Here is a 13,087-nt window from a genome sequence, read left to right on the forward strand (position 1 = left end):
TAATAGGGAGGAGGGGAAACTGGGGCCTGGCGAGGGAGCCGGTGGTGACGTGGGTGACAGAGGAAGAAACAGAGTGACAGCTGAGGTGAGTCACGTCTATTTTTATTCAGCCGCATGTCTCTGTGTAAAAGAATCACAGCTAAACAGACACGTTATACCTTTCTTGTTCCATATCAGCAGATCAGAAATCAAGTCTACTGTAAAAGGCTTTTCCCCTCTTCGTGACAGCTGTGGCTCCTCGCCCTATGAAAAACTACAGAAAACAAAGCACACACCGCTGCAGAGTGCAACTACAAAAAGACACTCAGAATCATCAAACACAAATCTTTAGAATATATGTTACACAAGGGGAATTACAGTAGTAGTAGCTACTTCAAATTTCTTAGTACTTCAGTATATCTGATATAATATTGCTGGATGGCAACAGGTACTGCAGGATTTTTACAGATTGTCAAGCTATAAGTCGAATCTGTACCTTTTACACCTCATCAGACATTGTTTCTATTATGTCACTTCATCGGTGTCTTTTCATCTTTTCCCCATCCTTGACTACATCTCTCAGTCAGTCTCATCAGTCTTGTCTTTCACATCCTCTGTTCTTCTTTTTCTGTTTTAAATCAATTCTTTCATCATTCAAAACAATATTTACAGCTCTTTTATTATTCCCAGCATCTCTTCCTGTTCTTTCATCTGCAGTCTATTTTTGTAACACCTCTCAGGTTTCCACACCACATTTTCTTTGAAAAACACAGTGTTCCCTTCAACTATAAGCAAATGCATTTGATAAAGAAGTCAACAAGATTAAATGTCAGTGATAAAATGTGCTACATGTGTGGCTGATCCAAACAGATATTGTGATAAAATGTGACAAATAAAGCCTAAGCTGCAGCGCTGAATAACAATATTACAATACTAAAAACACATGGACCTATTTCAAAAAATGTGGCTCCTTGTTCCCATAGAGCCCTGATTTCTTATGTCCGGATCAGAATCCATTCAGTGCATAGTGGATCCAGGGCGCCAGACGCAAGGCTGCAGACCCAGGTTGGATGTGCTGAACCTGGGCCTGGGTACCCTGGTAAACTGAGTGCCACTGGATGCTGGCTGAGAGGCTCCAGTGGGACTCAGGGGACTCAGATCCGGAGCGCTCTTAAACCCCTTGTTGGCCTGCGCAGTGTTGGGGGGCTGAAGGTGGGAGAAAGTAGGGGACTGGACTGGGTTTGGTGCAGGAGCAGAGGAGAAGGTGGGGAGCTGAGGGAGTGGGGCATTAGGGGCAGGAGGCACTGAGGGAGACATAGGGGCAGAGGCCCACTGAGGCTGGTGAGGTTGGGGTTGAGGCTGATAGGGTTGGTATGGGGCGGGGCCAACTACGGGTGGAGGAGACAGGACATCAGAGCGCCACAGTGGTTCCCCAAGGGTCGTAGCTGATCGAGGGACGATAACTTTGAGGGCAGGCCCTGTCGGAGGGGGTGTGGAGAAGCGCTTCACTTCGTATACTCTTGCTGTTTTCTGAGGACCACCTGGCATTCCTCGCTGCTGCTGCTGCTGCTGCTGCTGCTGCTGATAGGTGGATATGTCCTGGGGAACCCCGCCCCCATAGCTGAACAGGGTGGAGTTGAGCTGGTAGGGTTGGTGGCTCATAATGTCCACAGGCTTGATGCCCGCTTTCTGGCCTTTAGATCCAGCTGGCCCAGACTTTTTCACCTCAGGTTTCTTCTGGGCCTTCAGGGGACAGGAGGGAGACAGGAGGGGGTTGTAGCTGATGGGAGGTGGAGCACGGATGTTAGAGGAGTACTTCCAGGTGGCAGGAAGAGAAGGAGTGGGTGACAGCTCCCTTGTCTGGGCAGGAGAGTAAGGAGCTGCAGCAACAGAGGGAGATCGCTCTACAACATACCGATCCATCCTGCTTTGTCTGCGGGCAAACAGCTGACCCCCCTTTCCTGCCAGCTGTGGCACCTGAGGGGCTTGCGGCTTTGGGGCTACGGGGGGTGGCCTGGGTCCTCGCTGAGCCTGCATGAAGTTGCAGGCCTCTGCCCCCAGTTTCAGCCAGTCCTCCTCAGGCCCCGACTCATGCCCAGCCTCCCCACTGGGTGCAACTCCAGATTCTGCACACGGGGCTCTCCCAAAGCGGTCGTCCATATTCTGGACCATCGACAGCAGGTCCGGGTTTGGAGAAACATCTTTGTTCTGGACTGCACAAAACATTGGCTTCTTGTTGCCACGACGACGGGCTTCGTGCAGGATGCCGGTGCGAGCAGCAGGAACGGAGATGCGCTGCTCACGTGTTGCAAGGGAATCGGCAGCAGGAGCCTGGGGAGGTGATGTGGTTGCCGTGGCAGCACGGGAGCCAGGAGTCACTGCACCTGTCATGTTGATGAAAGGGTTGACAGATGGAGATGGAATAGGCTGGATGGGAGGGGGAGGATGGACCTGAGTGAGATCAGTGGGATGTGGTTGGGAGATGGGAGGAGCAGAAATGTAAGTGGAGGGAGGTGGGTAAGTAGGAGCAAGAGGAGAGGGAAATGGCTGTGGAGCTGGAGGGGAGAAAGGTTGAGCAGGTGACGGGCAGACTGGGGGACCTTGAGCTGTAGAAGGAGAGAATGAGGTGGAGGGGGAAGCATGCACTGCAGGCTGAGGAGAAAATGTGTGTGGGTTTGCAGGAGGCTGAGAGAAAGGTGCAGAAGACAGAGAGGAGGGAGGCGAGAGAGCTGAGGGGGGGGAGTTAACAGAGGGATGAGTGTTGCTGTTGTTATTTCTTGGAGGGATGTACAGAGAGGTGCTAGACACCGCTCTCCTTGCATCTGACCCCGATGGGTGGTGAGGAGGTAGAATAGTCACCATGGACACGGCGGTCACGGGCTCAGTCGCCATGGTTATGGCTGTGGGTTTGGGTTGGGGAGGGCGAAACATCACAGAGGTTACAGATGCACGAGGAGGGGTAGGTCCAGGTGTGAAGGGGCGTGCAGTACGGTTCAGAACACCTGGATTAGGACTGAGGTTGGTGTTGAGGTGATGGTTTGAGTCTGTGATTGGGGCAGGACTAAGATTAGGGTTAGGACTGGGATTAGAGCCGTCATGTTGCCCATTGTGACTTGGAAGTGGTGTCTGAGAGGGTGGGCTCAGGACAACACTAGCCCGACTAACAGCTACTGACCCCCCATTGGTCAGAGCCACAGCTGGGGGAGACATGTGTGCAGGGTGGTTACTGATTGGCTGCTTCGTGACGCTGTTCTCCAGCCTTGAACCCTGATAGGCCGAGCTCTCCAGCCCTGAAACCTCCAACCCTGGGCTTTGATTGACAGAGGTCACAAGTCCTGGAGTCTGATAGGCTGAGATGTCCAGCCCTGGGCTGTGATTGGTTGTTGGTGTCGTTGGAGTTGCTGGGGTCGTTGACGGGCAGGCAGAGCTTCTCCTGTCTAACAGGTCTAGATAACCGGAATCCCACGTAGGGTCAAATGATGCTGAGAATCCCTCTTCATCAACTTCTGATCCACTTAAGAAAGAACTTCCTCCTTCCTCCTCTGTCTCCCCACCTGTCTCGCCTTCTGTCTCCCCTCCTCTATCTCCCTCCGCTTTGCCAAAGCAGGTCAGTGTGTACTTCTTGGCCCTCTGCCGGCGCTTCTTGAACATAAGCACCCCTTTTGAGTTGGGGTTGGGAGCATCAGTCAGCAAAGAGGCAATAGAGCGACATTTAGTACGAGCTTCTTTCACCTGTTTCTCCACCAAACTCTCCCCACGCTGTAACTCTGCAAGACAGGAAGAAGGAAGAGAGAGACCAAAATAAATGCACTGATAGAGTGAAGCGACTTAGGTGTGAGCCGGTAATGGGATTTTTGATGAATACATAATAAGGCACAGGCGACACATAACGGAAACAAAACAGCGTGATAGCCCTCACTGGCTGCAAGTAGTGGCTGATTTATACAGTATTATCACAGTATGTAGCTGTGATGAGGATTACCAGTGACAGACAGGAGTGTGTGTTGTGGATTTAGAACAAAGAATTCCTGCTGCTCTCCAGAGTTGAGTAACAGACACTCCGGGAAGGTTAGATCAGAACGACTGTCCTGCACAAATACTTTTTACATGTGTGTGTGTGTGTGGTGTGTGTGTGTGTGTGGTGTGTGTGCACATGTGTGTATCTCCCTGCTTAGTCCAAGGCTATTTGTGTCGTTTTAGTATCTTGGCTCACCTCACATGAATATCCTCACTGCATAACTATAGTCTGCTGCTGTCAAGTTCACCTAGGCATAATAAACAATATTCCCAATATCAAACTTTTTCTGTTTTTCTGTCACACAGTTAAGATATTTCTATTTCCGTTAATTAATGCCACCACAAGACTTGATGTAACAAGGCTTAAAGGAGAAAACAAGTCTATAGACATGCTGGTGGTATGGCCGCCTACAGCATTTGCTAATTAAGAGTAAACACGAACACCAGCTGAGGGGAGTGAGAATGACAGTAGTTTAGTGGGTATTTGGACATAAACCAAAGTATTACACTAATTAAAATTCTGACCCAAGGCTGGTGGATCCAGAAAAGATTGGACATGAATGTTGTACATTTTATGGCAATTCATCCAATAGTTGTCATGTCATTGTCTTGTTCCTACAAAACAAAAATGCCAGCCTGTTGGCAGCAGTGGAGGAAAAGTCAGGGGATCATCAAAGCCATTAGGGTTCATCCCCTGGGGACATGAATGTCTGCTCAAAATGTCATTCTAATCCATCCAATAGCTTGAGATAGCGGTGTACCAACAGACCATTGCCTTTTGCCGTCCCTAGAGCCACGATGCTGGCATGGCTACAAATAACTATAAATAATTTGTTACTTGCATCAGTGTAACCAAATCATAGTCATCAAGGTAGCTTCATTAAGTCGATAAAGCGTAGAGAGATGTGAGATGCACAATCACAGGTAGAGTGACTTACTAACTCATCCTCATATCTAAATAATTTCAACATCAGGATCATTAGTCGAGTCCACTGAATACAACAATGACAAACACAGCACTGTTCACTCTATGCTGACATGCATAGACATAATGATTCCTCTTAATCTGAAAAAGAAAACAAAGCTGATATGCATTGCCTCTAATGTGAGTAAATGTGTTAGTAAATGAAGTCTTACCTGCGTACACAGTGTGTGGGGCTGTGTGTCCACCTACATCTGAACCTGAAAGAGATGTGAAGTCCCTCATCTCATAAGTGTGTGTGTGTGTGTGTGTGTGTGTGTGTGTGTGTGTGTGTGTCCTTAACCTCCCTCAGACCCTCCCACACACTCCCGCACAGATTTCAGGTCTGCTCTGAGCAGGGGGAACGGTTCAGTCTCTGTCTTCCAGCTCTTCTGTCTGGGCACAGCCCATGTAAAGACCTTTGTCTCTGTCCAGCAACCAAAACCAACACATGATGTCAACCCACTATTCCTGTCTGTCTGACAGGCATCAAACACCTGTCCAGTCTCTGTCTCATACACACACACACACACACACACACACAAACAAGGATAGGAAGACCCCCTCATCAGAGGATATTTCGACAGCAGTGTCATTGAGTGTGTATGTGTGTGTCTTTTGTGTGTGTTTGTGTGTGTGTTTGTGTGTGTGTGTGTGTGTGTGTGTATGAGTTCATGAAGCCAATTATAGGTTATAGAGGGAAGCGTGGTCATAACTCTTCGCTGATGTGCCGTTCTCTGCTGATGACACTTCATACCTAACAACCACTGCACACAGACACACAACTCTACTGCAGCAGAGCTAACAATCCCGTATCCAAAGCCAAAAAGCAATGTGTGCGTGTGTGTGTGTGTGTGTGTGTGTGTGTATTTGTAATGTGAGAAAGGGCAGGTCCCTGGACACCTCAGTCATCATTTGTCCTATAGTAAAGCCCCAACACAAGTCACTCATAAGTCACAACTCAGTCAGTGCATAGTTATTCAGTTTGATCAGCTGGGGTCATTATTGCCTTGTTAAGATGATTAGTTAACCAAACAAGGTCAATAAAAGTTTGAGTCAAAAGTGAAATATACTATATCATTATATTCTTGGTTAAATCAGATTGATACCACTATATTATATATTTTTTCTTACTTATAGCCTGGTACATAGCCACTCATAAAGTGGTAAATTGAGGTTTTTACATCTCGTACATGGATTTGTTACTTTTGGACAGGGTCAGGCTAGCTGTTTCCCCCTGTTTTCACTCTTTATGCTAAGCTAAATTCCTCCAGGCTTTAGCTTCATATTTACTCTACTAACTCTAAAGCAAATAAACACATTTCCTAAAATGTCAAACTGTTCCCTTAAAATTACACCTTATTGTGTGATATAAATTACTCTCAGTGATTCATTTCAGCAGTTCCTGACCATTTTTTGCTTGTGGCCCCTTAATATGAAGTAACATCCACTACTGAAATTTAACCTCATTAGTTTCAGTAGTTTTAATACTTTTTGAGGCCTGTAAAGATAAAACTATACAGTATTTAAAAAGAAACAAACAAAAATTGAATAAAAGTCTGAAAAACAAACTTACTTTTATGTAGCAGTTTCAGTTTTCTTATTTCCTATCCCAGTAATCATCTCACGACTCCTTAGATTCATCTCTTTGTTTTCTATTTTTTCAGTTGAATCAACTTATTGTTTGTCCCATTAAATGGCAGAAACTTGCTGAAAATCGCCCATCACAACCTCCCAGATCCACAGGGGACGACCTCAGAATAATTGTTCTGTCTGAAAAGCAGTGAATCTTTACATTATAGAAGCTGGAACATGAGAGTGTTTGGCTTTTCTCTTGGTAGATTTGTTGCTTAATTTTCTGTTGATTGACAGAACAGTGAATCAGCTTATTGCTTCAGCTCTGCAGTCATCGAAGTCTCACTGATACACACCCAACAAACACACACACACACACATACCACAGTTTGCACATACACACACTCATACACCACATTTTCAGCTGTGTGGCCCGTAGGCTTAAGTCAGAGCTGTGTCCAGTCTGTCAATCAGAGGCTTTGAAGCCTATAAATACAGCCAGTGAGGCAAATACCCAGAATACTGACAGAGGAGCTAGACTGCTGTTTCAGGGGACGTGGGGTGGGGGTGGGGTGGATACCTCTATAAGTATCTGGTATATCTCACCCTATCACCACCAGCCTGTAAATGTAACAGGATGCTCCAGTTACCGAAAAGAACCACTAGAGGGTGATCTAGCTAAAGATGTGGGCTAAGCCACAGAGGATACCTCTGGAGACACCAGGGGAATCTTTGGAATTTAAATTAAAAAACAAACAAGAAATAGCTGCATTACCACAAAAACATTATACCAAAAACCTATTCTTGTGTGTGGTTAGCAGCTGGTTTTATATCCTCAAACTTGCTAGATGCAAAAGTTTGGATCAAACTGAACAAACTCATATCCAGTATCCAGATTGTATTTAGCAACAATTGAAATGGAAATTGATGGGTGGAATTGATGAACACATCCATGCCATGCTGTAAAGGTTAGCTTTGTAACATCATTTAAAGATTATTTTTGTGATATTTGGCATAATTACCATAGGGAAATAAGATTATGCTAGTCTCTAACTTAACTGAATGGTGCGGTTCCTTCTGACTGAGGACTATTTTTTCCATAAACCTTGTTTCTTCAAACAGGACTTTTTAACTTCTTGTCATCACCTTTATGATGTTACTTGATGTGTGTTTGTGTTTTCTTTGGTTTAACATGAATAAACATGTTGGAAGGGGTGTTCATCATCTTTTTACTTTAATTCTACCAATTTAATGACAAAATACTTGTATAAATGTAATAATATGCAGGTTTCTACATATGCATTGATCACAATTTTAATTTTTAACTGTTCTCAAATTGTATAAATACATGACTTTGAATGTGTATTTTCCCTTTTTCCCCTTTTTCCTTGTGATCTATTTAGTTTGTCAAAACGTTATTGCCTGCATTGGTGTACTGTAGTTTTGTTTTTGTTTTTTTTTAGTAAGATATATACTCACTGGCTTGCCTTGCTTTGTCCATGTAGGTGGTGGAGAGCTCATCACTGATAGGGGTCTGCTGTGGTCCCACCATGGGCACAAGTTGTTTACTAGAGCCCAACATCAGAGCCTCTTTCGCCCGTTCAGGAGACACTAGGGGTGGGCAGGTCAGCGCAATGCAGCCCCCCGCCTCCTGGAAGCCGCTGTCACCTTCTCCCTCCGCTTCCACCAACCCCTGATCAGGGGTCGGGGTGAGTGAGTGAGGGGTCAGAGTATGTGGGGTGTGTGCTGGAGTGGTCCATTCTGTCTGGGGGGGCTGGTAGATTAGTTCTCGGCGAGGGACGCCAGCAAGACACTGACCATCCCACTGCCCCTGCAGGGAAACCCCTGCATCTGTAGCACTCTCATACCTTAGAACAATGAGAGAAAGATTAGAGCAAAGCAAAGATTGTTTTTAAAGTTGAAGTGTGTAAACTTCTGAACAGGAAGGGGGGGGGGACTTCAGATCCCCCATCTCTTACCCACTCATCTCTGAGATCTCCTCCTCTTCCTGATTGTCGTAGCGCGCAGGTGAGCGTGCATGAGGAGGTGTGCGGCGTTGGCGGCGGTGAGTGTGAGACTGTGTGTCTGCGTCACTGTCTGTTTCTCCATAGTAGGCTTCGCTGTCCGGAGGGGAAGTGATGCCTCTTGGTATCCCAGTGGGGGAGAGGATAGAGGGACAGTGGGAGGGCAAGGAGGCCACGGGGGGAGACAGGACCCTCATGGAGGAGCGGGGTGATGCAGAGCGACCAGAGTAAGATGAGGAGTGGAAGCCAGAGGGAGCCCTGGAAACATACAAAATGAAAAACATGCATCAGTGTGTGTGTGTGTGTGTGTGTGTGCGTGCGTGCGTGCGTGCGTGTGTGTGTGTGAGTGAGTGGTCCACACTGACCTTTTAACCCTGAGGCTGAGTGTAGCGCTCTGTGTATCTATGAGACTCATGGCCTGAGCATGACTGAGGTCTGCACACATATGGTCGCCGATGGCAACCAGCTCATCGTGCTCCTTCAGTCCAGCTCTGCAGGCTTTGCTGCGCCTGCGAACCTGCAGAAGAAAGAGGTTAATAAGCATTAGTACATGAAAGCACAGTAAATACACTCATTTGACAATTAATTGCCCAGTTTCCCACCTAATCTTCATCCTCCACTGGCTGTTTAACTCTTTAGACCAGTGCTTCCCAACCTTTTGTGACCTCTTACAACAATCCCTGTCTTGAGCACAAGTCCTGTTACCACCAGGAACAGTTCACAACTCAATTCTGACTTTGGCAACTTCTCTTAGTAGTATGAATCCCCCAACATTTTATCCAGCCAGGAGCACTAATAATGAATTGAAAGCAGCACATACACTGCACCCACTGTTTCACAGCAAAAACCTACACCATCAAAATATTTTAAAGATGCTATAATCTCATAAACATTCTACACATAGTGGCTTAACCCTCGTGTTGTCCTCTGGGTCAAAGTGACCCCGTGGCCGACAATGTGCCACGGGCACATGTGGGGGGGGTGGGGGGGGTGTAGTAGTAGGATTTGTTGTTGTGCATGACATTCATGATTCTGAAGCGGTTATCTTTTGTTTTTGAATAATAGTAAGAAGAAAAAAGTATATGGAATACTAGGGGCAACGGGAGGGTTAAGAGGCCATCAACATATATTTTCTCCATCAGATTCATACTGTGAATGATGGGGTCCTGTAGGATCCGCTTTTTTGTTACAAAGTTTGAACAGCTTTATACATTTAACAAGACAGGGCTCTGCAGGAAAAGGATACCGTCACCATATCTGTGCTCCAATAAGGATTTAGCAACATTTGAGGAATCAGAAATTACATTTGTTCAGGTTGCCAGACCACTGTCAGTCCGATCTGATCAAACCACATCCACACATTTCTGTGTTTAACTCAATAAATAAGAAGTGATGACTTTTCTGAACTTTAACTTTAATTTTTGCTTATTTCATCAAGAATATTTAAGATGTGACTAGGTTTATAGGGGCTTTATACCCTATAGCAGGTGACCTTCTTAGTATCCATATTATGGGCAGTGATAAAGTCTTTATACCATAGATCTCCTGTAAAACGACTACAGGTTGTAGGAGACTAGTCTTTTGCTATATGGCCTAAAAATCTGATTTGTCGAACAGTGTTCAAACAGCTCTCCCATATTGGCAGCTATCACTGTCCCTGTATCAGAATAACTTGTGAAGTCATGCAGCTGTTGCTGGAGGTCGCTAAGAGATGATGTCATAGGACCATTCAGGAAGTATGTCTGTTGGGGGTGGGTGATAGATGGGAAGGCGAATATTCTTGTCCACTACATTTTAGTTTCCTCTAAAAGAAGGAGATAAGGCCCTCCCCTCTGTCTCCTAACATATCCACACTGATCCGAACACCTTATCGCTGCTGAAGGTAAAAATGTTGAGTGTGTCCCAGCACCTACTCAGACTGTAAAGAGGACGTGGTATTTCCCTTTATCAGCGTCTCTTGACCCATTAATCCCATTCCACCATGACACGCACACATGCAAGGACAAGCTGTCTATCTCGCAATTGTACACACACAAATTTACACACACACAGCACAAGTGAGCATCATGAAAGAGGGGGTTTGAACAGCTGCACCACTAGCCTGGACCAAGGGGCATGCCTGTTATTTGCCATATGTTTCCCACATACCCAAAATAAAACCTCGAAGGAAAATCAACCGCATTCCTAGACAGATGAGGAGAGACAGGAGCCATTGTGATGTGAAACTCATAATAATACTTAAAGAGACAGGAAAATGTTATGTGTGTGTGTGGTGTGTGTGTGTTTATCTGTATCTTTGTGTGTGAACAAGAGGCCTTTTTCCATGCTCGGCTTCCAGCTCCTCTCAAATGAGCTATTCTGATCCTGCAGTTTGCACTCCATTCCCAACCAGGCTTATCTGAGGTATGCCCCCCCCCCCCACACCACACACACACACACACACACACACACACACAAGCAAACATCATATTACACACAAACATACATGAACAAGAAGAGGCCCATACTGATCAAAGTTTCATTAAAGGTGACCTTATCTGTCTGAAAATCCTGGATAAAGTGAGGCCTTTTGTGCCAGAGCTACTCCGCCTCCATTTTGAATCAGAGGTTATGACAGCTTATGAGTTACTGGCCAACTTTTAACCATCGGTGTGAGTGAGGTCGCATTCCCCCCTCTCCAGAATAGCTTTTCTTATTAGAGACAACATTCTGGTCTGTCAACAAATACAAACACAGATGCAAGAAGATTTTGGTGAAACCAAACTGAAAAGAAGGAACATTCACAGGCTTAAAGATGACTTTAAGTATGTGACGATGACAAATCTTTAACAAGTTCATTATCTACTGTTCATAGTAGACTCATTCATGTGTACAACTACAGACTCATCAGTGTAATACAGGAATGTATATTCATGCTCACACAAGCACTGTACATTAACCTATTTGAAAGAAACCCCTACTCATCTTGGCTATGATACGATCACCGTCAGGATGTGGGAATGATCAACCCCCAAACATGTGTTCACACTGTTCTCTGACCCACAAACCAAACTCAATCACAACAGGGGAGGGTAAAATTGAATTGGACTGTGGCCAACTGAGTATAAGAAAATTGTACTCCCATGTATATCCTAGAGGTACTGCTCCACGAGGCATAAAAAAGATGGTCGAAAGCTACTCAAGTAGCAGTAGAAAACTTTTCTGAGTAACAGTTACCTAGATACTGAAGTTTAATGTGTAAAGACATCCTGATTGATAACCTAATTTAAGCGTTTCATTGTGACTTTGCCCATCAAACTATTTCCAGTTCAGTGATGCTCCCCAAAGAAAGATCATTCACGCCTTTCTAAAACTAGCTGAGAACAAACACATTAATGACATTAGAAAATATTCACAAAAGTATGTCAAAAAGTTACACAAGTATACACTGACAAGAGTACTTGTATTTAGTTATTTTAAGCCCATAGACAAGCCTCCAATTATGGGAGATTTAAGCTCATAGTGCCACCAGTGAAGTGAGCTATATTTTTTTATATTTTTTTCTTGATTTTATTCCAACTATAAAGTTTCTGAGCAAAATCTTGGATTACAAACATAGCAAACCACAACCGACCACCAAGGCCTCAGACCTCAATTAACAGCTGCGGTCTCTATCATCTACTCATGTTACCACCTTGGCAGTAAGTCTTGTCTGCACCATACTGTATGCACACACACATACACATATAGGATTCACTATACCTTGGCCACCTGTAGAGGCTTTTGCTGCTCTGCTCCTCCCTGCAGCCTGAAGCCCCACGGGGCTCCTCCTGAGAGGGAGACCACAATCTCCTCTGCTACCATCCCCGCTCACAGCCTGCTGTGTGTATGAGGGTGTATATGTCGCGCTCCCCTTCTTCAATTCCTCAAACTCTGCAAGTATCAATGAGTGAGCATGAGGCTTCTGTCTCTCTGTGACCACGGCAAATCACCCCACCCATGAGGAGACAGGGGGGAGGCTGGCTTTCATCTGCTAACACTGGAATGCTGTGTCGGAGGGTGGGCACTCGGGAGGGTGAGAAGGGGCAAAAGTGTGTGTGTGTGTGTGTGTGTGTGTGTGTGTGTGTGTGTGTGTTCATCCTCCCTTGTATTCAACACTTGCCATGTCACTCTCAAGCACTCTTTACAGGAGGGGATGCTTGCTGATATACCCTCCCGAAATAGCCACCAGCAACCCCCTTCCCCCCACCCCCCTCAACTCATTCAACCTGGACAGAGTCGTGGCTCATATATTTGTCTTCATCTACCCACAGTACCCCAACCTTAGCGCACAGAAAAGGGGGTGTGAGAGGGAAATATTTTCAGACTTTCAGTTAGTTTACTGTCTATAACAGCTTTAGAGCGGCTGCTACAGGGAGTTCTACTCCAGTGGCCTCCCAGGGAAACAATATTTCTAAGCAAGCCCCTCTGCAGTGTTGGACAAGATGATGAATACCGGCCCTCAGGCTGCTCTGCATCAGGCTCAGCACCACATGACTTTGCAGAAGAAAGG

At 45.7% G+C, this 13,087-nt stretch overlaps 1 protein-coding gene across 1 annotated transcript; it reads right to left on the reverse strand.

Annotated features, from left to right (window-relative positions):
• Positions 1-81: 81 nt before the first annotated feature.
• Positions 82-12,561, reverse strand: synpo2lb (synaptopodin 2-like b). Its single transcript, XM_018675666.2, has 5 exons — positions 12,298-12,561; positions 8,922-9,073; positions 8,512-8,814; positions 8,012-8,400; positions 82-3,746 (listed from the first exon to the last, which is right to left on the reverse strand). Exons 1-5 carry the CDS (start codon positions 12,397-12,399, stop codon positions 997-999), a joined length of 3,696 nt encoding a protein of 1,231 aa, XP_018531182.1. The 5' UTR covers positions 12,400-12,561; the 3' UTR covers positions 82-996.
• Between the last annotated feature and the right edge of the window lie 526 nt (positions 12,562-13,087).

The sequence above is a fragment of the Lates calcarifer genome, linkage group LG23, assembly GCF_001640805.2.
Source record: "Lates calcarifer isolate ASB-BC8 linkage group LG23, TLL_Latcal_v3, whole genome shotgun sequence".
Taxonomy (NCBI): Eukaryota; Metazoa; Chordata; class Actinopteri; family Centropomidae; genus Lates; species Lates calcarifer.

What these genes read in the sequence shown, in the direction of transcription:
- synpo2lb (XM_018675666.2), bottom strand. Translation starts at nt 12,399, where the DNA reads ATGGTAGCAGAGGAGATTGTGGTCTCCCTCTCAGGAGGAGCCCCGTGG. An exon ending in CTCAGCCTCAGGGTTAAAAG is followed by an intron (nt 8,815 to 8,921) that starts GTCAGTGTGGAC and finishes GTATGTTTCCAG; the next exon opens with GGCTCCCTCTGGCTTCCACT. An exon ending in GGACAAAGCAAGGCAAGCCA is followed by an intron (nt 3,747 to 8,011) that starts GTGAGTATATAT and finishes CCTGTCTTGCAG; the next exon opens with AGTTACAGCGTGGGGAGAGT.